The sequence below is a fragment of the Coffea eugenioides genome, chromosome 9 (assembly GCF_003713205.1).
Source record: "Coffea eugenioides isolate CCC68of chromosome 9, Ceug_1.0, whole genome shotgun sequence".
Lineage (NCBI taxonomy): Eukaryota > Viridiplantae > Streptophyta > Magnoliopsida > Gentianales > Rubiaceae > Coffea > Coffea eugenioides.
This window is the reverse complement of record NC_040043.1, coordinates 9041697-9066202: the sequence shown is the minus strand read 5'-3', so window position 1 is coordinate 9066202 and position 24506 is coordinate 9041697. Positions and strand designations below refer to the sequence as shown.

The following is a 24506-nucleotide window of genomic DNA, read 5'->3' as shown; positions in this document are numbered from 1 at the left end:
ATTTGTTAGTTTCCAATGTCAATAATTAATGACAAGATATACTTTATTACATTTTTGGAGCCCATTTGACCTAAGAACTTGAACTATTTAAATACGTACTAGCTAAACAGACGTATTGATTAATCAATTGTTAATAGTGATAAGTGACAAAGGAACAAATCAACTAATAAAATTGTTGTTTTCTTTGTATACTTTGCTATAAATAACTTGTAAATCTTTCTTACTTGCATGATCTACATGTTATATTTGATTGAGTAATTGTGAACTCTAACTAGTTTATATGTGCTTAAATTGTTGAATTACTACATCAAATACACTTTAAGATGTAAGCTACATATATTTTGTAGTAGTCTAGAGTTTATGATAAATGAATTACTAAGAGTTAATTTGGCAAATAAACAATTATTTTGTTTATTTGTAGTAAAAAATTTTGGGTAATTATTTTGTTTATTTTTTAAGAAACTTAAAAAATTCAAAGTAATTATTTTGTAGTAGAATGAAAGAATTGGCTAGTGAAGTGAGAGAAATGGAAAAGAATGAGAAAAAGAAATGGGAAAAATAGGAGGGAGAAAAAAAAAACTATTAAGATAGGAAGAATAGTTTTGTCTAAACAACTCATTAAGGGAAGTAAAGTGCCTATAGAACAAGTTTAGGGGAGTAAACTGTCATTTGCTGTATAGTTAAAAGAGGGTTTAGTGCTCTAAAGCCTAATTAAGGGTCCGTTTGGAGTTACGGTGCTTTTGATAAAAAAACACTTTTAGATGCTAGAAATACTTTGAAACATTTGGTGAATATCATTCCATATAATTAAGAGTGAAGTTTGTGGTATTAAAAGTAAGAATAAATCTTATATACACTGACAGTGTATACACTATCACCGTTGGATTTATGACATATGTGCAAAAGTTAAATTTCAAATTCAAATTTTGCATAGTTGTCATTCATTCAATGCTGACAGTGTATATATTGTTAGTGCAAGAAAGATTAATCCTAAAAGTAAGAGTAAATCTTATATACACTGACAATGTATACACTATTACCGTTGAATTCATGACATGTGTGCAAAAGTTAATTCTAGTAAAATGTCAAATTTGATGCTTTTAAGATAACTTTTGTATTTTAGAAAAATATTAAGTTTAATCATTTTATCTTATATTATAAATTAAATAAAAAGATGAATATATTTAAAGATTTTTAAATTACACATTATCTAATACATATACAATAAATACTTACTGAACTATATATTCAAATAATATATTTAAAAGCATATAAACACTTAATACATATTTTTATTAAAAATTCTATTAAATAAAATTTTTTCAATAAATGACGACAACTCCGCACCTGCGTGAATATTGTTGCACCGATTAAAACTCTATGCTATTATATTTAAGGGAGAATCACACCAATCGTCCCTCACATATTGCAAATATGAAAATTTAATCCCTCAGAACGAAAATGATCAGTTTTAGTACCTAACAAATAAAAAGGGATCAATTTTAGTCCCTTTGCACTTTTTCAAGTAATTTGTGGCCGGAATGTGTCATGCACACATCACGTACACAATTTTTAAAGGGTAAAAATGATAGACAACTTTAATGTTGATTAAAAAAAAATGTGAGGGACCATTACTCCTCAACCTCCTTCAACTCTTCCAAACCCTAAATCTAAGCTTTATCACTAATGGCAGAAGTATGAAAAATTTGCTCGGTTAGTAGTTTGAAAGGAAGGAAAAAATGCTTGTATAGTTTTGATCCTCCCACGTCTTCTGGTGTTAATTAATTAGAGTTAAATAGAGGGCTTTCCTCTTCATACGTGGAAAGGAAGAATTTGGAGGAAAAGAATTGCAACATCTAAGATATAAACAAGAACCCAGAAACCAAGATCCAGAACATCAAGCAAGAATCTTAGACTCCAACCTTTTTTCTTCCAAAAAAATGGATAAAACAAAGAAAGGAGACCCCAATTAACTCTTGCCGCCAGCATCCTCCTATAGGTTATCCAATATCCAACAATAGCTTCTGAAGATCTCCCAAAGGCCACCAAATATTCAACATCATTAAAAAAAAAAAAACTTTCTCAATGTCTCTATAGTTTCGTATGCTTTTAACTCTTTCCCCACCTTTGGCAGAACATCCACCATTTCTATTATTATACATTATTGGACAAGGTGAAAATCTATCCATGAAGAGCAACTAAATTTTGAAATAGAAAATAACCATTAAAAAGTAGTACTTCTCACTTGAAGTCTTCAGCATAAATTGTACCAATGCAAGTGTCTGAATGCCCCCAATTTCAGATCTGAAGATAAGAATCATCCTTGACATAAGACGAAATAGCAGGAAAAAATTAATTAAAAGAGTTAAAAGGAAAATCAAGATCTGGAGAGGGATGTTTCTTGGATTCACTTCATCTCACTTCAATCTCCTATCCTTTTATTCTCCTTGGGTTCAAACTCATTTTTTCTTCCCTCGACCTTCTCTTCATTCCTTCCTGGATCCGAATGGTCCAGAGACAAATAATATTTCGCAAATAATATTTGGATACAAAACTTTTCCCAAATAATATTTCGCTTGCATCATAAACACATTTTCCAACCCACCTTTTTATATTCCCAACCACCTTTTTATCTCGCATACATCACATCACAAAAAGTGCTACAGTATTTATTTCAAATAATATTTCAAATAATACCCTATCCAAACAAACCTACAATTATTGCTTGAAAGTTTTTTGATTGTGCATTTGATTTCTTTAGTCAAACTCCTTTTATTTTCATTTAATTAAGAGTCCAAGTTGATCTGAACTTTTGAAGACTTTTTGAATATTATTATATGCAAAGTGTGATGTGGCTATTTTCTGTTTAAGGGATCTACAATCTAGGTGGTGGACCAAGTTCATGCAAGTATTTGCTTGCATTTTTTGGTCAATATTGAAGTGGTTTGCCTTTTTTACCCTTTAAAGGTTCGGCACGTAATGTGCGCGTAGCACATTCCGGCTAAAAATCGCTCGGAAAAGTGCAAAAGGACTAAAATGGATCCTTTTTTATTTTTTATTTTTTATTTTTTTGTCGGAACGATAGGAATATATTGATTGGATTGGAAAAGGATTATATACAGGCGAGACTTGCTCGATGCTATACAAAGTGCATTTTGCACTATAGATTGGGGTTAACCCATTCTACATCAAAATAATTGCTCAAAGCTTGAGCACTAAACAAACAACTTAGATCATTCCTTCTATATTTTCCTATGCAAAAGGAGCATTTGTAAAACATCTTACTTAGCTCGCGGATGTCCTCTATTAGGGTAGCTAACCACAAGCCTACTGTTTTTGTTCCCTGTATTTGCTGCAGAAGGTCCGTATTAGGAACTCCAATACATACCAGCCTCCATCCTTGTTCTGCTGCTTTGATCAGGGCCCATTTAACACCTTCAGCTTCATGTTGAACTTGGTTTGAGCTTTCTCTTTCTCTCATTTTCCATCCCATCACATCCTGCCCTCTGCAATCAGCTGCAACAATACCATATCCAATGGACTTTGATGCCTTGTTCCACTTGGTTGCTATTCTTAACTGCATTCCTACTGTTCTGTTGTCTGGAGTTTGGCTAGCTTCTTGTTCATTCCTGTGAAGTGAAGCTGTTGTTGATTCAATACTACAGCTCCTAGTCTTTTTGGTCCCGTCATTGAACTCCATCCATGCATTCCAGGCTTTGGTGATCACTTGTGCTGGCTCATGTGTTTTGTTGTTAAACTCTTTATCATTCCTACTTTTCCAGATATGCCACAGAATATAAGCTGTGAGAGATATATGGTCTATCCCCTGATCTCTCTGAATTGCTTCGGATAATGCAGCCCACCATCTGTTGAAATTCCCAGTCAGCTCCTGAATCCCATCCCATTGTACTGGTGCAACTTTCCAGATCTCCTTAGCTTTCTTGCACTTCAGAAAAAGATGTTCCAATGTTTCTAGCTCCTCCCCACAGCCTGAGCATATAGGGTCTCCTTTAGACATCCTTCTCCAGATTAATTCCTTGACTGGAATTGCTTCTTTCAGGCCTTTCCATATAAAGATCTTAACTTTGTGACTGATTTTTAGTTTCCACAGCACTCTCCACATGTCAGTCCTTCTTGGTCTATAGCTAGCCTCAATTCCTTCTCTTCTCCCTCTACCCTCATGTTCTTTCTTAGCTTGGATTGCCTTGTAGCCTGATTGCACCGTGTATTCCCCTTTCTGATTTTCTGTCCAGAAGATATTGTCCTATCTTCCTGTGATGCTTATGGGAATCTTGAGAATGTTTTCAGCATCCTCCTTTTTGAAGTTTTTGAAAATGAGGTTTCTATTCCACCTGTAGCCTTCTATCAAATCAGCAACTTTCTGAACTTGGCAGTCTCCTGGCTTGGTTGTGATTGGCCTTCCTAAATGTTGGTTTGGAATCCATTGATCATCCCAGATTCTAGTAGAAAGACCATTCCCTATCCTTTTTCGTATTCCCCATTGAGCTCTTCTCTTGCACTCAATGCTTTGCCAAAACCATGAGGCATTGTTGGGGGTTCTGGAATCCAAGACACTGCAATTTGGGAAATACTTGCTTTTCAGAATTCTGCTGGATAACAGATTTGGATTTCTGATGATTCTCCAAATCTGTTTAGCCAGCAGAGCTCTATTGAAACTTTGAATCTCCTGGAATCCCATACCACCTCGTTTTTTCTCCCTTGTCAGCTGCTTCCAAGCTACCCAGTGCACCTTATTCTTGTTGTCTTTTTCTCCCCACTAGAAATTGGAAAGCATAGAGCTTATCTCTTTGCATAACCTGCAAGGTAGTTTGAAACAAGACATTGTGTAATTAGGCATTGCCATAGACACAGCTTTGATCAGAATTTCTTTCCCAACTGAGCTTAGAAGCTTGTTTTTCCAGCTTATCGTTCTTCTTTTGATGTTATCCTTTATGTAACCAAACAGCTGTCCCTTAGACCTTGAAATCACCATGGACAGCCCTAAGTATTTCCCTTGCGATACCGGTTGAATACCTCCTAGTTCCATACACACTTCCTCCTTAGTTGCCACATCCACATTTTTGCTAAAAAACACACTGGACTTGTCTAAGTTAACCATCTGCCCAGATTCTTGTTCATATACCTCTAGTATCCTCTTCAACTCCTTTGCTTGTTGAGGGTTGGCTTTGCAAAAGATCAGGGAGTCATCAGCGAAGAAAAGGTGGGTTATAGAGGAACCATGTCTGCTTATCTTCATGCCTGCCATGCTTCTTGTCTGCGTTGCTTTCTTCAACAGGCTAGAGAAGCCTTCTGAGCAAATAAGGAATAAATAAGGTGATAGAGGATCACCTTGTCTTAATCCTCTTTCAGGTACAATGTATTCCTTACACTCTCCATTGATGTTAAAAGAGAAAGAGACTGTATTTATGCACTTCATTATCCATGTTATCCATTTCTCACAGAATCCCATTTTTCCCATTATATCTTGCAAAAATTGCCATTCAACTCTGTCATAAGCCTTAGACATATCAAGCTTCACAGCCATAAATGCATCCTTACCATACCTTTTATTTTTGAGATGATGCAAGTACTCATGAGAGGTAATGATGTTATCAAGAATGTGTCTCCCAGGGATGAAGGCAGATTGATTAATGCTAATGCAATGATGCAGAATGGGTTTGAACCTATTGACTAGAATCTTGGCAATAACTTTGTAAATCACACTACAGAGGCTAATGGGTCTGTATTGCTTGATGTTAATGGGGCATGGGACCTTTGGGATCAAGGAAATGATGGTATGGTTGATAGCCTTTAGCAAATTTCCAGAATGAAAAAAACTTTTAATAGCATTTACCAGGTCTCCTTTGATTATATCTCAGAATTTTTGGAAAAAAAGGGGGGACATCCCATCTATGCCAGGAGCCTTGTTGCTATCCATAGAGAAGATTGCTGATTTGATTTCCTCTTCTGTTACTACCTTAGTTAGATCCTGGTTCATAGCCTCAGAAATGGATTTTGGGATTCCATCTATAATCTCATGATTACTACTCTCGGTAGATTTGGTGAAGAGTTGCCTGTAGTAGTTACCAATTTCAGTTCCCAAATCAGCCTCATTTTCTGTCCATGTCCCATCTTCCTTTTGTAGTTTCTGCATTCTGTTCACCTTTCTTCTACTGTTTACCTGTGCATGGAAAAATTGAGTATTCTTGTCTCCTTCTTGTAACCATTTGAGTCTGGCTTTCTAGCTCCAAAACATTTCCTCATCCCTGTAAGCTTCCTTCAGCTGCATTTTGAGAGAAGCCTTTTCCTTCCTGATACTTACCAGTGAAGTTCCTTGAATCTGATCCAACTTTTCCTTTATACTCTCAATCCTTTCCCTAGAGTTCCTGTTATTATTGTTGCTCCATCTAAGTAAGGCAATTCTGCAATTCCTCACTTTTGTCTTAACCTGAAACATCCTGGACCCCTCTACCTGCTTGTCCCAAGCTTCCTTGATAACTTGAATTATTCCTTCTTTTTGAAGCCACCTTTTGTCAAAAAAGAATCTTTTTTTCCTGTTTCTTTCCATGGGGTTAGTATCCAAAAGTAGAGCACTGTGATCAGACGCATGGGACTTCAGGTGAGTGCATTTTGCTTTTCCAAAGTTCAGATTCCATTCTACACTGCTCAGTGTTCTATCAAGCCTTTGTTTAATCTCACCGTCCCCTTCCCAGTTATTACTCCATGTCCATGGCTGTCCTTCATAGCCAATGTCAATCAGCTGATTTTCGTGGATAAAGTTCCTGAAGTCAGTGAAAGTCCACTCTTCTCTTTTTCTTCCTCCCCACTTTTCCTCATTGGAGCAAATGTCATTGAAATCCCCTACAATTATCCATTTGTTACCCCATAAATGTTTCCTTCTTTGAATGACCGACCACTGTTGTTTCCTTATTGAGTCATCACAACTAGCATAGATCCCAACTATCCACCAGTCACTATTGTTGCTCTGGTCCTCTATATGAGCCTCTAGAGTGAAGGCCGTGTGTTGTACCTGCAATATTTTGGTGTATGCACTCCAGTATAGGACCATACCTCCTGCCTTGTCCATTGATTCCACTATATAGCTGTGCTCATAATTTAGGATCCTCTGGACCTTTTCCATATATTGTTTCCTATTCTTAGTTTCACAAAGAAACATCACTTCTGGGGAGAGGAGTCGCTTGTACTCCTTCAAGTGGGGAACTGTCAAGGGGCTCCCAGCACCTTGGCAGTTCCACACCATAACCTTCATGGATTACTTGGGGTCCAGTGAAGGCTGGCACCCACCCCTTCCTTTAATCCTTCTATTTCCATTACTTGGTCTCCCCCTTTACTTTTTTTCAGGATGTGTTCGCTTGTTCCAGAGTCTGTCATATCTTCATCTTCCACAGCCAATTTCCTTTTGGCCGTTCCTACTTGGCTCAAACAATTGCTGTCAATCTGTTGCAAAGCCTTCCTTCCCCTTCCCATTGATATCCTTGCTATTTTCCTTGTTTTTCTTTCCTGTCTCTGAGGATGTTCTACTTGAGAGCCTTTGCTGTTTTGGACCTCAGGTTTACCTTGTACCTCACTTGGCATAGTACTGTAACTGCCATCTTCTTGGATGTTTAGATCAGCTTTTTGTTCTGGTTCTAGCAGTTCCCTGTCCATCATTACCTCATCATCTCCATTAATTCCTTGGAATTCTGGTTTTTTGCATCTTTCCATCTCTTTTAGAAGCTCCATCATCTTGTTACTGCTAGATTGTTGAGCTCCTGCCTGGACTTCCTCCAAAGTTATTTCCTCCACATTGTCCATATCTGCCTGATTTTCTACTCTCTTTTCCTTGCTGACCAGAGCCTGAACCTGTAGTTCCACATTCAAATTCCTTGGTATATGGTCCACTCTCTCCTTTGGTTTATTTTTTTCCTTGTCCCTTTCTTCCAGAATTTCCTTTCCCCTTGGAGCTGTGGACTCATATTCCTCTTCCTGCCTCTTTGATTCTTTCCTCACCAGTTCCCCGTTTTCCACCCCCTAGTATTGCCTCTTAGATGGAGATTTGTAATAGTTCTTCTCCTTTTGGGGTGATGATTCCCAAATTGCTCTCATCCATGGCCCATACTGATTCTCTTGCTGATCATTTCCTACTAGTATCTTAGACTGACAGCCCTTTTCACTGTGGCCTATAATCCCACATGTGTAGCAGAAGTCAGGACACCTTTCATATTTGAACTTAATCCATCTCTTTTGACCATTCATTTTGATTGTTGTTCCACGAAGCAGAGGATGGAATATGTTAGCCATGACCAGAGCCTTCAGATGCTTTCCTTCTTTGCCTCCATTCTGTGGGATAACTACTTCCCTGACTTCCTTAAACACTACACCTACTTTCTTTCCTACCTCCTTGGAGATGCAATGTAAAGGAAGATTCCACATTTGAACCCAAAGTGGTGCTATACTGAAGGCATTAGGATCATCCTCAATCCCCTCGTACCACCTACTCAACACAAGTATCTGGTTATCTAAAATCCAAGGCCCTCCATTGATTATCCTTTCTCTAATTTCCTCCCCTTGAATTCCGAATTGGAAGAAATTTGGCCCTAGTTCAGTTACTTTGAGCTCTTTCGGATAACCCCAAGCACTTGTCACAAAATTTTTAACCCCAGTATAGTTAGCTATCTTATCTCCCCTGATTCTTCCCAACAAACTGGTCTGGCATTCCTGCCTACCTGTGCGGGCATCCCCTGCATCCAGATCAGTCACACTGTATTCATGGCTATTTAATGCAAACTTTTGCATGATTTCAGTCAACTCTTCAGCCATTGTAGTAATATGATATTTAGATGGAAACCCACACTCTCTGAAATATGAAAAGGATCTAACCAAACTTATACAGATGAGCACTCAAATCTGCAAACTTCCACTAGGTAAATGCCTTTCTGGGAGATCAACATACACGAAAAAACAACAAAGAAGAAGAAAGGAAAGCGATAAAAGTAACTAATGCAGAGAAAAATGTTAAGGGATAAAACCTAAGTAAACCTCAGGCTTTAAAGCATGCATTTATGGCCGTAATTCCTGTTCTGCGCCGGTCCAACTTCTTAGCTCCGACCAGCTATAAATAGTATGTTCGATGCTCCTGGATCCTGGGCACCTTTTGTTCCGACACCCACCAGCACTAGCATCTGATCTTGTTTGGATTTGCGAGCAGATTCACGTTGATTGGTTGCAAGTATTTGATTGTTAGTTCCTGGTCTGAGTCTCTGTTTTTGGATTTTTGAAAGTTTGAAAAGTTTGCAGAGTTGGAAAGTTTTGGCTCCCACTATTGGGGGGAAAAGCTCTCGCAGAGAGAGAAAGAGCTCTCATAGGAGAGAGAAAGTGAAGTGGATCCTTTTTTATTTGCTAGGGGTCAAAATTGATCATTTCCATTCTGAGGAACTAAATTTTTACATTTGCAACGTGAGGATAGGACTAATCCAATTCTTCCTATATTTAACATCTTAAATGACAGCGACAACGTATCATTTACAAATTTTCTTGCCGGAGCATCATTCACAAGTTGACAAACTAGTAGCCCTTTAGAATGAACGAGTGGACACCCACGCCGGCACTACAATAGAGAAAATCTGCCTCAAATTTCACAGTCCTTGCCAATTATAAACGACCTCCATCTAGGGATGGCAACTGGGCCGGAGGTGGGTTGGGGCGAGGATCATTTTCTCTCCCTGTTAGAAGGTGGGGCACTGGATGGAGGAATATAACCCATTGCTCGTCCCATCACACACACACACGTATATATTATTTATAATAATATTATTATTAGTTATAAGTATCAGAATATATATATAATATTATTAATTATAATAATATATTTATACTAAATTACTAATTATACTTTTTACTAATTATATATTTATTCTATTATATATTTTTTTTAGTAATTATATATTTATATTAAATTACTAATTGCACTTTTTCTGCAGTCACCCTTAGGAGAAGTGAGGCGAGGCTGGACGAAGTGAGATGAATGTCTGGACAAGGGCGGAGGAGGATTTTCGTTCCACCTTATCTAAGAAAGGGTCCAATTGGATCAGAAAAAATCAAAATAAATTAAATCATTATCGAATCAAACAAACGCACTATACACCCATTTAAATTTAAAAGAGTCACATATTAATGACAAGTGATGGTAAACAAGGATCAAACTCTTGAACTTACATCTCATAATGACATAAAAACACTTAAAGGTCTTTGTGATGGCCAACCACCCTTTCCCCTTGGGCTGTTGGTTGAGTTTTATTAATAGATGCTCAAGTTCATATTATTAAGAACTATCCAGATATTTTTTTTTTAAATGGAAAAAAATAGTTACAGGGTATATAACTAAATTTTGATTCGCAAAAATTGTCAACCCAGTTAAAGCTTAACATTCATTTTTTATTCGGAAAAAAAATCCAAACACACTAAACTGAAATTGGACATTAGAGTTTCAATTCAGCTAGTTGCTAGGCGGCTAACTTGACCACGTGACTTAGGCTCAAAAAAGTGAATTGAATTTTTACTAGAATACTATAGCTGATGACTTAAGTTCAAAAAAGTGATTTGAGTTTGCACTAGAATCTTGTCAAACAACTTTTTTTTTACTAGAATAGCACTTTAGCATATGTATGCCTATGCATTTCAAGTTTTTTTTCTTCTTTTCTTTCATCTTTTTTCTTCGTCAAATACTCTTTCTATTCCAAATTATTTGTCACATTTCGAGATTCAGATTTTTTAAAAATAATAGTAAATTTATTTTCAAAGTTGTTTTAAAAAATTTAAATTTTAAATTTGAATTTAATTTAAAATATAGACAAAGGTAAGGATAATATTGAAAAAAATTAAAATAAACTTTGACTTCGATACAATGATAAATATTTTAAAATATCCCAAATGGAAAGCATTTCGTTTTCAATCTCACAGAGGGAGTACAATTTTGATTCTCTGTACAATTTTGATTGATATCGTTTCTGGTCTACCTGATGCTTTTTCTTAGTGCTACAGAGAAACACAGGTAGGGACGATTGGACGAACTGATAATAATGGAGGTAGGGACTAATTGATAATAATAGATGGTAGAGAAAAGGTTGCCTCGCCTATAAAACTCATAAGCCTGTAGCCACTAGCCAGTCACAGAGTTGCAAAAACAGGATATCTTAGTGGGCGATCCGCTTTCAGACAAGCAATTGTGGTTTCAAGGAGATGTTGGGTGAGGTGAAGTGATCCAGTTAGAGATGGCGATGAAGCGTGTAGCTGCCTCTGCACTTCGTGCTTTTACCTCTTCAGGGGATTCAACTTCATCACTTGTCACCAGACACCTCCATGTAAGTGGCATTTTTTTTTTTTTTTTGGTTTTACGCTTAAATTAACAGCTAAACTCTTGCAATAATCACTCTTAATCTCAGTTGTACATGAAATCATTGATTTTAAATGCAATAAAACTTTCAACAAGTAGACTCGCACTGAATTACAGGCCTCTCCTGGTAGCAAAAAGATTGTTGGTGTTTTCTATGATGCAAAAGAATATGCTGCAAAGAATCCCAATTTTCTTGGATGCACAGAAAATGCATTGGGTATCCGCCAATGGCTAGAATCACAGGGCCATCAATACATAGTCACTTCGGACAAAGAAGGACCATATTGTGGTAAGGAATTCAGTATCATATGGTAAATAAACATGTTTGTTTAGTCAGAGCACAATCTTTCGGTTCCTGAGAATGAATTGTGTTGCAATTGGCCCATGACCAAGTAGTACATCGCTTGGCAGTTTGTTTTTGTGGAGATTATTTGGTGATTGTAGATCAGGCATTTGGTATATTGGATTTTGGTGTGGAGAGTATTTGTATTTTCTAACATATACCGCTAGCTAAACATCTTAACAATCATGTTCGAGGACAATTTGTTGCTGGATCTCAACCTCAGGTTTAAGTATTCAAAATCCAAAGCAGCTCTGGACTATTAATATCAATTTCAAGTTGGCTTGTTTCCGTGACCAAGTACCTAGAACCTGTTCCAGTAGTGATTTCTGACATTGTTTAAATGGCACTACTTAAATTGGCAATTCTGATGTATCATTTGCAGAACTTGAGAAGCACATTCCGGATCTCCATGTGTTGATAACTACCCCATTTCATCCAGCATATGTCACGGCTGAAAGGATTAAGAAGGCAAAAAATCTGCAACTTTTGCTGACTGCTGGAATTGGCTCAGATCATGTTGATCTGAAAGCTGCAGCAGATGCTGGGTTAACAGTTGCAGAGGTCACTGGGAGTAACGTTGTCTCGGTTGCAGAAGATGAATTGATGAGGATCCTCATTCTTGTTCGAAATTTCGTGCCTGGACACCATCAAGTCATAACAGGGGATTGGAATGTTGCAGGTATTGCTTACAGAGCTTATGATCTTGAAGGCAAGACTGTAGGAACTGTTGGTGCTGGGCGTATAGGCAGGCTTTTGCTGCAGAGATTGAAACCTTTCAACTGTAATCTTCTCTATCATGATCGGCTCAAGATGGATCCTGAGTTGGAGAATCAAATTGGAGCCAAATTCGAGGAAGATCTCGATAAGATGCTGCCGAAATGTGACATAATTGTTATTAATATGCCTCTTACAGAAAAAACTAGGTAAGCTGGGGTCATGCTATACATTGCTGTGAGAATGGTAAACTGCTTATTCTTTTGAATCAATCTCTATATTTTGAAAGCATCGCTGGTTGCATTTGAGCTAATAATATGGGGCAGACTTGCACCTTACTCTATTGTGAAACGCTGAAACTTGTTGCTTGACAATCAGCATAACCCTTTTCTTTGAGTACTCATAAAAAAATGTTTTGTTTTTTTTTGGAATCAGAGGGATGTTCAACAAAGATAGAATTGCTAAGCTAAAGAAAGGAGTTTTGATTGTAAACAATGCTCGAGCAGCAATCATGGACACACAAGCAGTTGTTGATGGTTGTTCTAGCGGACAAATTGGAGGTGATATTATCATTCAGTTTTTCTCATGACTTCAAATGATACAAAGATGTGACTTTCCTTGTAACTTTTAGTTTCTGATAGCACGTCTGATGCGTCAAATTTGATAGAAATCGATGAACAAATTTCTTACTTTGATAGAAATCAATGAACAGATTTGTTTTTTCTTTTCTTTTTTGTTGTTTTTGGTGGGGGGGGGGGTTTCGGGGGTGAGCATTTCAATTTTTCTGTGTTTTAGTTTTTTTTTTGCTAGAAGTAAAAAAAAAAAAAAAAGGTTAACTTTTTATCAACCTCCCTCCTTAACTGGCTCTTCCTTCTTGTTTTCCACAAGATTAGGTTACAGTGGGGATGTTTGGAATCCACAACCAGCTCCAAAGGACCATCCTTGGCGTTACATGCCGAACCAAGCTATGACCCCTCATATTTCTGGTACTACCATTGATGCACAGGTACCATTCCTCGAGATGTAATATCCTCCCATGTTTTCGAATTTTTCTTCTTTGTGCTGTGACGCCCACCTCCCCAAACTCTGTTCTTCTACTTTTTGCTTGATTTTTCGCAAATTATAGTTGGGACTTCAATTCATCTCTTAGATATATTAGTCTTCAAGATTCCAGCTATGTTAAGTGCTTCCAAATTGTCACCGAGGCAAACTCATATTATCCCACATAGCTGCTATGTTTAGGTAGATGTTCAATCTCTATTTGCCAGCCTTTTAAGTAACTTTGATATGATGAGAAAATGCTGCAGATACGCTATGCAGCTGGAGTCAAGGACATGCTGGATAAGTACTTCAAGGGAGAAGATTTCCCTCCACAACATTACATTGTCAAGGATGGGGAGCTAGCAAGCCAGTATCGTTGAATAAAACCTAGCCCATCGAGTTTGGTGTGTGTAGTAAGTGTCAAACTTAGGAAGACGCATGCAGAATAATGAGGAAAATTGGCCTTGTATTTCGTCTGAATGAAAGATTTCAGACATTCCAGAACATTTACATATATATATATATATATACACACACACACACACACACACACACATACATATATCGGTTTGTGAACTTGTATGGGTGGCTAGTTGTTTGTCCAGAAATTTTGTGCGAAAAGCTTCACTCATTTTGGCTCAAACTCAAATCCTGCACCTAGCTTGATTGATGAGCCATTTGAAGATTAACAGGATAAAGCAAGTCATCAGACTTATCTTTGTCCTAGCAAGTTCAGGAGGACAGACTATTGGTTGTTGTGTGTCTTTTCACTGAGTATTCTCTTCTTTTATTCAAACCTTTTCTTTCTCCCTGCATGAACTTTCTGTGTGCGTTGTCGGCAATGTGAAGTTTTCTCCTACCCTCCTCCCCTAATTACCCTAATTATAACTGTCAGTACAAAATTCGAACCTTAACTCTAAACTTGATAATCGGAAATATTTTAAGAGTTCTCTCTTAGACGAATCTCAGTGGTTGGTAATATGTAGGTAATTGGAATTTTATTAAACATCTTTAGTGCTGGTGCTTTTACAAGTACGTAGTTTTGTTACAATCTCGTGAAAAAAGAAGACTTCTTTTTTTCTGATTAATATGCATGTGGTCTACCTTTTTTGGGCAAATTACACTTTACCCCTTGTTGTATAACTAAATTGTACATAATTCCCTTATAGTTTTAAAAACTATATAACTTCCTCATAGTTTAAATTAAGTGTCAAAGTGATGTAAATGATCATCCATAACGGAACCTATAAAAATATCGAAATTACCCTTATTTAAAAACTAAAATGGTTGAAGTGATCAAAATATATAAATATAATATGCATGATACTCTAACTAGGTATGGTTTTATATTTTACCATGTAACCCCCTTATAGTTAAGTGTTTTACCATATAATCTTCTTATAGTTTTCAATATATATACATAACCTCTCCTATGGTTAATAAATAATTTTTAACTTTACATAGAGGTATTTTTGATATTTTAGTTGGCTCCGTTATGGATTGCAAATTTCATTACTTTGACATTTTAATCCACACTACGAGGGGGTTATGTATAATTTTTGAAACCATAGATGGGTAATGTAAATAAATACTAAATCATAGGGGGTAAAATGTAATTTACCCTTTTTTTGGTGTGTGCTGAAGGCCGACTTCTTATGTGTGAACCACTTAAAAATGTTTCATGGAAAAAGAAGAACCCTTTTCTTATCTTGCGTTTTTGGTCCACATCTTATAGCGTGCAAAAAGCAGATAATCAAATAGTTGTTGTGATAACCTATTATATCATGTACAAATTATTTTGTTACCATAACAATCGTTATTTTAGCATTTTTTAATTTCTTAAAATAGATTAAACCCTTTAAATTAGTAAGCTTATCCTATCGTTATTTTAGAATTTTCCTAATTTCTTACAATAGATTAAACCCTTTAAATTAGTAAGCATACCTGTAAGCGCTAGTGCTAAAAAATGGGTTTTCAGTCTTCGGTTTGTTCCTAAGAGTTATTGTCAAAGGAGTTATTGTCAAAGGAGGATTGAAGATTAGTATTCCGCGCAAACTTTAGGATTTGAGCTAGAATATGAAGCAAACAGTAGCTAAACCCTTGCCCGTTTCGGATTGTGGTCTTTGATAAAAAAAAAAAAAAGTACTTTTAAAGCGTTTGGTGAATATCATTTCATAAAAGGGAAAAATGCACTTTTCATCCTCAAAGGTTGGGTTGATAACCAATTTCGTCCTCAAAGTTTCATCAAGAATACATTTCATCCTCAAAGTTCCTGAATTTTTGCCAATTAGAGACAATTGACAGAATAACAATCAATTTAGATGGAATGCTGCACGTGAGAAGCATGCTCTGTTAGAACCAATAAAAAAAGGATAAAACCCGTTCGGAAGTGCAGACACCAGTGTTATAACTTTTGAATTCTAAAATTTGTATCTTTACATTATTTTGTTTATGGTCCATATTCAGTAGGAACCATGTCAAGGACCACTTGGAATGCATTTTTGACAAGCTTATACCTCTTCTTTTTTGATGGTTTTAGTTGGTTATATTAATTTGGTTACAGTATCCAGTTTGGTTGTTACTTCGGATTGTTAAAATTTAAGGCAAAATTCTACCAAATTTTTCCTTCTTACCTTATTGACATGCAAATCAGCATGAAGATAAAAACAGTTGGTGGTTTTTTTATATAATGCCCATTTTAGCTTGGAACTGAAAATCATACTCATAAATAACTGGTAGTTATTTCAAATAATGGATGAAAGCAACAAACAGCTTATAGTTTGTAGGAAATAAAAGAAGCTCACAAAGAATCCTAAGCACAGCTAGTATTTTTTTCATTTCTAGAGAAGGTAAAAAAAAAAAAAAAGAAGTTATAAAGAGGTGATAATTTTTGGACAAGATAAAAGAAAAGAATAATTCCAGATGCCTCCCCGAGGTTTCTGACAATTTCACTCACTGCCCTTAGTTTTGAATAATTACATTAACCTCCATTCATGCAGTAAAATAACTATAATATCTTTCACTTATAGATAATTTCTAAAAAAGCCTACAACTAAAACTAATCTTTCATTTTAAAACAACGGCTACCATACAAAACAAACTCTTATTCTCTCTCTTCGATGCTCTCTCTTACCTTTTCTCCCCTGTATTTCATAGTCCACATTTTTTTCAGAGTTATCATCTACACAACCATCTAATACATCCCGAATCCTCAATATTATGGAAATAGATCCTCTTTTTTTTTTGTTTTCCTTTTTTGTAAGTATTATTGAATTGACATTGCTAAATGATAGGTTGTCAAAGCATATTTGTTGTCAAACTAAATAAAAATGAAAAGAATGGTAGTGATACAGAATATAAACAAGAAAATAAAAATGATGGCTAAAAAAGAAACATAGATTGAGGAAGATTACACTATTATACTAATTGTGCAAAAAAAAAAAGAATTTTGGGATACAAGAACTATAATCAAATTTGCCTAAAGACATAGAATGTGGTCTCTAATGTTGCTTTTGGTTGCTCCATATTGGTATTTTTGGGGGGTTATATTATTTTAGCATCAACAAGCTTGCATCCATTTTGATTGAATTTGAAAAATGACATTGGTCAATTTAGATGCAAAATTTAGGCAAAAAAAATTGAGGAAAAAGATTAGGTTGAATGCAAATTTTAATTGTCATAATTGATTTGCACAGGAAGCTTTAAGGCTGCAAAGTTGGGCTTTCGAAATTATGAGAATACGAGGATTAAGTTAAGGTGGCTTATTGACTTCATTAGGGTGGTAGTTATGCGAATTGCAATAGTTGCAATATGGAAGAAATTCATGAGCGAGTTTTCCCCCCTTCTAACTAACAAAGGGTATTTTAGGATTTTTAGAACAGATTTAGCATAGTGGATTTATATTGTTACTGAAATGCTATAGTAGAGAAGGTAAGTGTAATCTTTTAAATTAGAGAGGACCTACCTGCAATAGTCAAAAACCTCCCCTGACGTTTCTGAAATTATCCCTAAAATTAAAAGTTATAAACAGCTGGTAGTTTCTATACAAGATAAAGTAACAACAACCTACCAGTTTTTTATGGCTTTCCTCTATTTTTGCAAATAGGGTTTCCTCTATTATATATTTTTTTGATAGATAAAAAATTAAATTAAATGGACTGGCTAATTTAATGCGTCTGGTAGATACTCAAATCCAAGTCACCTATAATCCATGAATAACTGGATATCGACCATTTATGTCAACCTTTTTGCCAGCAAATGACTGGATTTAGTGGTTAGAAATTTTTTTAGAACTACAACAAGAAAAGGAGTGGAGAGGACATAAATGAAGTAAGAACAGGTTTTACCTGTTTTTTGTTGAATGCAAAGTTGGCTCTAACGGGCATGCTTCTTATGTACTGCTTTCCGTCCAAATTGAGTATTATTCTGTCAATTGTCTCTAATTGGCCAAAATTTAGGAACTTTGAGGATGAAATGTATTTTTGATGAAACTTTGAGGACGAAATTGGTCATCAACCCAACCTTTAAGAATGAAAAGTGCATTTTTTTCTTTCATAAAATTAGGAGTGAAACTTTTAGTATTAAAAGCACTAATAACAAAAGCTCAAATTTGGAGCTTTTAAAATGGTTTTTATGTATTAAAAAATAAAACATTAAATTTAATTATTTTATCATATATTATGAACTAAATAGAGAGATAAATATATTATAAAAATTTCAAATTATATAGTATCCAATACAATAAGTACCTGTTGAATTATGTATCCAAATAATATACTTAAAAACAATTAAGCACTTAATAAGTGCTTTTATTAAAAACTCTATTAAGTAAAGTATTTTTCAATAAACTATCACAATCCTAAGCAGGCTCTAAAACATGTCTCTACACTTCAAAGGGAAAATGCCGGTTTTTATCCCCAAACTTTGGGTTATGGACACATTTCGTCCCTCAATTTTTGGGCACGACACATTTGATGTCTGAATTAATAATTTTTTACCAATGTCATCTTCAAACGGCAATTTAGCCAATTTTTAACGGAACTGGTCACGTGAAAATCACATGACCGTTAAGTAAACTTAAATGTCCTTGTCTGAAAAACAAAATCAGGTGAAAATGCAGCTGTCTTCACTTTCCTTGTCCGAAACCAAATCTGAACTTTCTCTTTCTCTTCTTACCCTTTTCCCTTTCCCTTGCTCTTTAAAATCGCATTCCGTGAAATTTTAGAAGATCGAAGAAGCTAACCTGCTGTGATTAAGTAAGAAAGTGGAGAAATATGTCGATGCGAAAGAAAAAGTTGAACAATCGTGCACCCCCAAATTATGGTAAGCTGTCCAGGGTTTAGTAATTTGTTAATTAAAGTGTTAATAATGAAAAGTTTGACCTTTTTTTTGGCATTCTGTGTAGATGTGGTCCTTCATGTCTGTTTATAATGTTTTTATTGACTTCGTTGGGTCCAGCTACAAAGTTTGACCTTTTTTTTTATAATATGATACATAGGGGCCCTTGATGTCTGTTTTGTGGATGTAATCTTGTTAATGTTTGGTCCACATTGTTTGAAAAGATTAATTTTTTTAATGGTTAGAACATATATGTTTGAATAATAAACTTGTGGTCTCTTTTGGATAGTTAAGTTATAATAAAGAGTATGAGTTTATCCGATTCTGTTAAAATATGAAAGTAATGGTTTGGTTATCCGATTCTGTTAAAATATGAAAGTTATGGTTTGATTACTTATTCAGTATTTGATATATACATTTTTTTAATTATCAGAACAAGGTAGCTCACTGATTACGCTAAGATGTCATTGTGGAGGGTTGATTTTTTACACTCCTCAATCACATTATCAGGGTGGAGATGTATGTGTCCTTGATTACGTTGAGAGTATAGGTTTGAGTATTTTTGAAGTTGATAGATTGATTGAAGCTGCTGGTGTCTTTGGTCACAAAGTGTACTATGGTTGAGAGAACAATAGCTTTAAAAGGATAGACAATAGTAGAGAATTGCATGGATATATTCAGAGGACTGCTGGTTCAATTAGGGAAATTATCTTGTACCTTGAAGTCTCATTCCATGAAATTCTAGTTCACCAACTTGGCTATGATCCTTATGAGGTTAATGAGAATGAAGGCCCTAGTAATGGTAAAGATATAATTGCAAATCATGGCCATGAATGGGGAGGGAATGATAACAATGAAGCTGATTCATCCAGTGAATCTTTCTTCTCAGCAGTAGATTCTGATTATAATCAAAGTGAAGAAGATGATGCTGATTTCAATGATAACAAAGATAAAAATGTTGAATGGTTGAGTGTAGAACACTATAAAGAATTGCAAACTAATTCGGCAAAACAAGGACAGGTTGAAGCTAATTTGGTTCAACCTGAAGATGATGATGTAGCCTCTGATTCTGAATCAGATTTTGAGAATATGCATGGGCCTGATGATGAAAATGATAGTAATAGGTGTGTTGTGTTCAATCCCAAGCACATGGATAATCCAAAATTGAAATTAAAGATGTTTTTTAGTACCATCAAAGAGTGCAAGTTAGCTATTATAAACTACAGTGTGAGACAGGGTAGGCTTTGTAAATTTGTGAAGCAGGATTTGGTTAGATTGAGGTCAAAATACAGAAGTGAAGGCTGTAATTGGCAGATCTATGCTAGAAAATTGGGTGGAGAAGGAAGTGTGCAAATTAGAACATTTGAGGACATTCACAAATGTGGCTTTACCTATGAAAATCCACTTGTAAATTTTGGATGGGTTGGTAGAAAGTACTGTGAGAAGTTTAAATCCAATCCTAAGGTAGATGTGGAGCATTTTAGAAAAACAGTGATGAAGGATAACAAATGCTCCTTCACAAAAAAACAAACATATAGGGCTAGAAAAAAGGCTTTGGACATTATTCATGATAGTGAAAGTGACCAATACCGCAAGTTAGGAGCCTACATGCATGAAATTCAAAAATCTAATCCTGGTAGCTCTATCATATTAAAAACTGTGGATGGCACTTCAAACGGGCAGCAAATTAAGGTTCCAAAGACTTTACTTGTGTTTTCATGGAGTGAAACAAGACTCTTTAGGTGGGTGTAGGCCCTTGATTGGGATAGATGGCACATTTTTTAAAGGAACAGTAGGGGGGTTTTATTGATTGCTGTTGGACTAGATGCTAATAATAGCATTTTTCTAGTTGCATATGCTGCAGTTGAGGGTGAAAACAAGGAATTCCGGACATGGTTCTTCAATTTACTTAAAGAGGATTTGAAAATTGAGAGAGATTATGAATGGACTATCATGAGTGACAAGCAAAAGAGACTAATTCAGGCTTGTGGCCATGTTTTTCCAAATGCAGCTCATAGGTTCTGTGTAAAGCACTTACACAACAACTTTTCTACTTCTGGGTTCAAAGGTGAAGCTCTAAGGAGAGCATTGTGGGCTGCTGCAAATGCAACTACACCAGCAGAATTTATTAGGAAAATGGAAGACATGGCAGCAATTGACTTGGATGTTGCCAAGTGGTTTGATGATAAACCACCATCTCAATGGAGTAGAGCTCACTTTAGCACCTATTCAAAGTGTGATGTCCTATTGAATAATATTTGTGAGTGTTTCAACAGTAAAATTTTGGATGCTAGAGAGAAGCCAATCATTGAAATGATGAAATTACTAAGGCTGTATATGATGCAAAGAATGCAGTAGAATAGAGACATTGCTAGATAGAAATGAAAAGACTATATGTATTGTCCTAGAATCATTGAGAAAGTACAAAAAATAATGGATAAGGCAACACAATGTTTTCCTTTCAGGTCGAATGATGACTTGTATGAAGTTTCATGTCCATATGGTGATCATTATGCTGTGAACATTAAAGAGCACACTTATTCATGTAGGAGATGGAAGCTAACAGGAATTCCTTGTCCCCATGCAATTGCTGCACTTTGGTTAGCTAAAAAGGATCCCGTGTTATATGTATCCAGCTGGTATACAGTTGAAACATACCTAAAATGCTATAAAGGAGCTATTTATCCAATGACTGGGAAAGGAAATTGGGAGAAGACTAATGTTGATGGTCCAAAACCCCCTTTATATGGTAAAGCAGCTGGAAGACCAAAAAAACAAAGGAGAAGGACTACTGATGACGAACAACAAGCAAAGGAAAAAAAGGCCAACAAAATAAGTAGAGTGGGGCAGGTAATAAGATACAAATACTGTTTGTAAAAAAGTCATAATGTGAGATCTTATAAGCTTAAAAAGGCTGAAAACAATGCCTCGGGATTTGGTATACAGAGCAATGAAGCTGCCAATAATGCAAGATCTGATGAAGTTGACAGTGGAGACTGCAATGAAGCTAATTGCACCGAGGTTCTGGTTACATGTACTCCCCAAATATTTGACAAGAATCCAAATAATAAGTCTGCCAAAATACCAGTAAGCCTTTTATTACAACTGTTTTTATGTTACAGTTTCATTTTCTCACATTCTATTCAATAGTTTATAAAAATTAAGTCATTGTGGGTTGTTTTTCTTTCTTTTGTAGAAAAGACCACATGCAAAAAGTAGAGTTCAAGATGGTTCAATGCATGATGCAACAAAGTTTGCAAATTCAGCTGTGAGTGTGGTACATGTTCACCACAGCAACAAAGTCTATCATAGTATCTTCTAATTATTTATTTAGATGGTGTAGGAGACTAATCATTTGGAAGATGTTACTGTTACAAGTTCTGCCCCAACTATATGAAGTTTTCGGTCTAAAAAGATCTCAAGTGAAATACAGCCAACCACTACATTCAAGAAAAGAGAAAGAGAATGTGCAGATGCCTGTCAAGGCCAAATCTATCCATATGGAAGTTGCTGCTACTGCTACTGCTGCTACCAAACGAGTTGCTGGTTCTTCAAGAATGAAGGGGAAAAACAAACTACTATAAATGTTCATAGTAGATGCCTTACATGGTTCTTTTATTTTGATGTAGATTATGGACTGAAGTTGACAATTGGAATTGTCCTTTTTTGATGCTGACATCTTACTTTGATGTTGATGGTGATCATCTTTTTGTTTATGGTCCCCAAAGTGAAACAATAGGAACACAATTGAAATGTTGAGATGGACTGATTGTATTTTCTTCTGCCTTGTAGCTTGTTTTTGTAATGAAAATTTGGTGGTCAAATGAATGAAAATCTTATGATGTTTGTTCCAGTTGCTGCACCTGCTTTCTTGCCACTGGTAAACTAACCCAAAAAACTGACTTTTATGATGTACCTCAACAAGGAAATTTCAGCACAAAGGTTCCATTAATTAGACACTAAGGTTGCTATCAAATGCACTACGTTATCTGCTTTAATCTGACTATGAGTATTCGTGCCTCTAAATTTTTATTACTGAAAGATGTCTCTTAGTTATGCTGACATCTAAACTTTCTTGACAAGTAAAATACTGTTAAAAGCCTTTCAGGCTAGAAGAATCATTAGACCGTAATAACCTCTTTTACAAAGGCAAGAACCACATGATCACCAAGATGACCGAGCGGAAAAGGATGGTCCCTAGGAATAGGACAAAAAAAAAACATGATTAAAAAAAAAGTATGAAACAGTATGTTTTTGGTGCTTTATTAATGGAAATCATCATTTGCAAAAATTAGTCCTGTCCAAATGATGCTTATTGATACATTTTGCTATCTTCAAACTAGTTTTATTGACAAATTATTCGCAGTTTAAACAAGCAAAAGGACAATCAAATTACCAAACTAAGATTACATAAACTAAACAAAAGAGATACATAGAACCTCAACATTCCATATAAACAAGAGAGATACATAGGATACACTGGTTCTTCAAGACCTAAATCCTACATTCTCGCTAGGTGAGTCAATACATGTCGTCATTTGCGAGAACCAGCCAATGCTAGTTCTACTATTGCTAATCCAATAAAAAACAATACAAAAATCAAAATGAACTAGATTTAGCAGTTCCAATTCAATAACTCACTCCAAGCTTAGCACTAACTTTCGCTCCATTGCATGTCCAGTCTTTTTTATAATAATAGACATAATCAGCAGCATAGCCAATAGTATGATGATGCCAATCAATATTTTTTCCCTTCTACGGCTTTTTGCAATTGTTTTTTCCATCCGATTCACCCTCCTTAGCAAACCTTATATAATCATCCTTCCTCTTGTACAAACTGGTTAATCATGCCATTCAAAATATTTACACATGTCAGGTCTCTACAAATATAATCCCATTTAGAAACATCAGCAAAGCACAGTCACAATTTAATTTGAGTTGAAAGAGTAACAAAAATAAAAATTTTCTTACAGGCCATCTCAAACAACCATAGAACCGTCTCCCAGGATTATCATCCCGCCATGATGTTGCCATTCTTGCCCGCAATCCACAACCACAGAGCCGGGTGTTGCTGTTTGTTATATAATTTTATTATGGTTAAATTTTAGCAAATAATCAAGTACTAAAATATCAATACATCATCAAATTATTATTCATTGTAATTTTATAATTGAAACTTATAAAAACAATCAAATAAAAATTATTTGAATACAATCCAACATGATGAAATAAATATAACTAAAGTAGTCAAATTTTCACTTTTGGCACAAATACAATCACTAATTCATTATTGTGCTTGTACTTTTTTTAAGAAAAAAATGTTATTGTATTAAGTGTAATTAGGGATTTAGTATAAGTGTATTAGTAAATTTAGTATAACCAATTAATAATTTGTATTAGTACACATATATAATTATTAGTATAATTAATAATATCAATTATATTATATATACTAATAGACATTATATAATACATATAACTAATAATATCATTATCATAAGTTTGTAACTAATTAAATTATATATTATATATGTAATTATATACATATATATATTTTATATATTTATTTTTTTAAAGCGGGTGGCGGGACGGGGGATGGGGCAGGGGTACACTCCCCCGCCCCCCGCCCCGTTTCTAAGCGGGGGAATTTTTTTCCCCCCGCCCCAACCCCCTCCCCAT

The 24506-nt window shown here is 35.4% G+C and overlaps 3 protein-coding genes across 3 annotated transcripts; 2 read left to right on the top strand and 1 right to left on the bottom strand.

Moving 5' to 3' along the window:
• Positions 1-3160: 3160 nt before the first annotated feature.
• LOC113782146 lies at positions 3161-4123 on the bottom strand. The gene has a single exon (XM_027328056.1). The coding sequence runs from the start codon at positions 4121-4123 to the stop codon at positions 3161-3163; it is 963 nt and encodes a 320-aa protein (XP_027183857.1).
• Positions 4124-11142: 7019 nt separating this feature from the next.
• Positions 11143-14260, top strand: LOC113783114 (formate dehydrogenase, mitochondrial-like). Its single transcript, XM_027329154.1, has 6 exons — positions 11143-11360; positions 11510-11681; positions 12118-12658; positions 12885-13009; positions 13343-13455; positions 13757-14260. The coding sequence occupies exons 1-6, from the start codon at positions 11271-11273 to the stop codon at positions 13868-13870; spliced, it is 1155 nt and encodes a 384-aa protein (XP_027184955.1). The 5' UTR covers positions 11143-11270; the 3' UTR covers positions 13871-14260.
• A 4503-nt stretch (positions 14261-18763) lies between these two features.
• On the top strand, positions 18764-21185 carry LOC113782145. The gene is made up of 4 exons (XM_027328054.1): positions 18764-18812; positions 19261-19446; positions 19573-20569; positions 20615-21185. The coding sequence occupies exons 1-4, from the start codon at positions 18764-18766 to the stop codon at positions 21183-21185; spliced, it is 1803 nt and encodes a 600-aa protein (XP_027183855.1).
• Positions 21186-24506: the final 3321 nt, after the last annotated feature.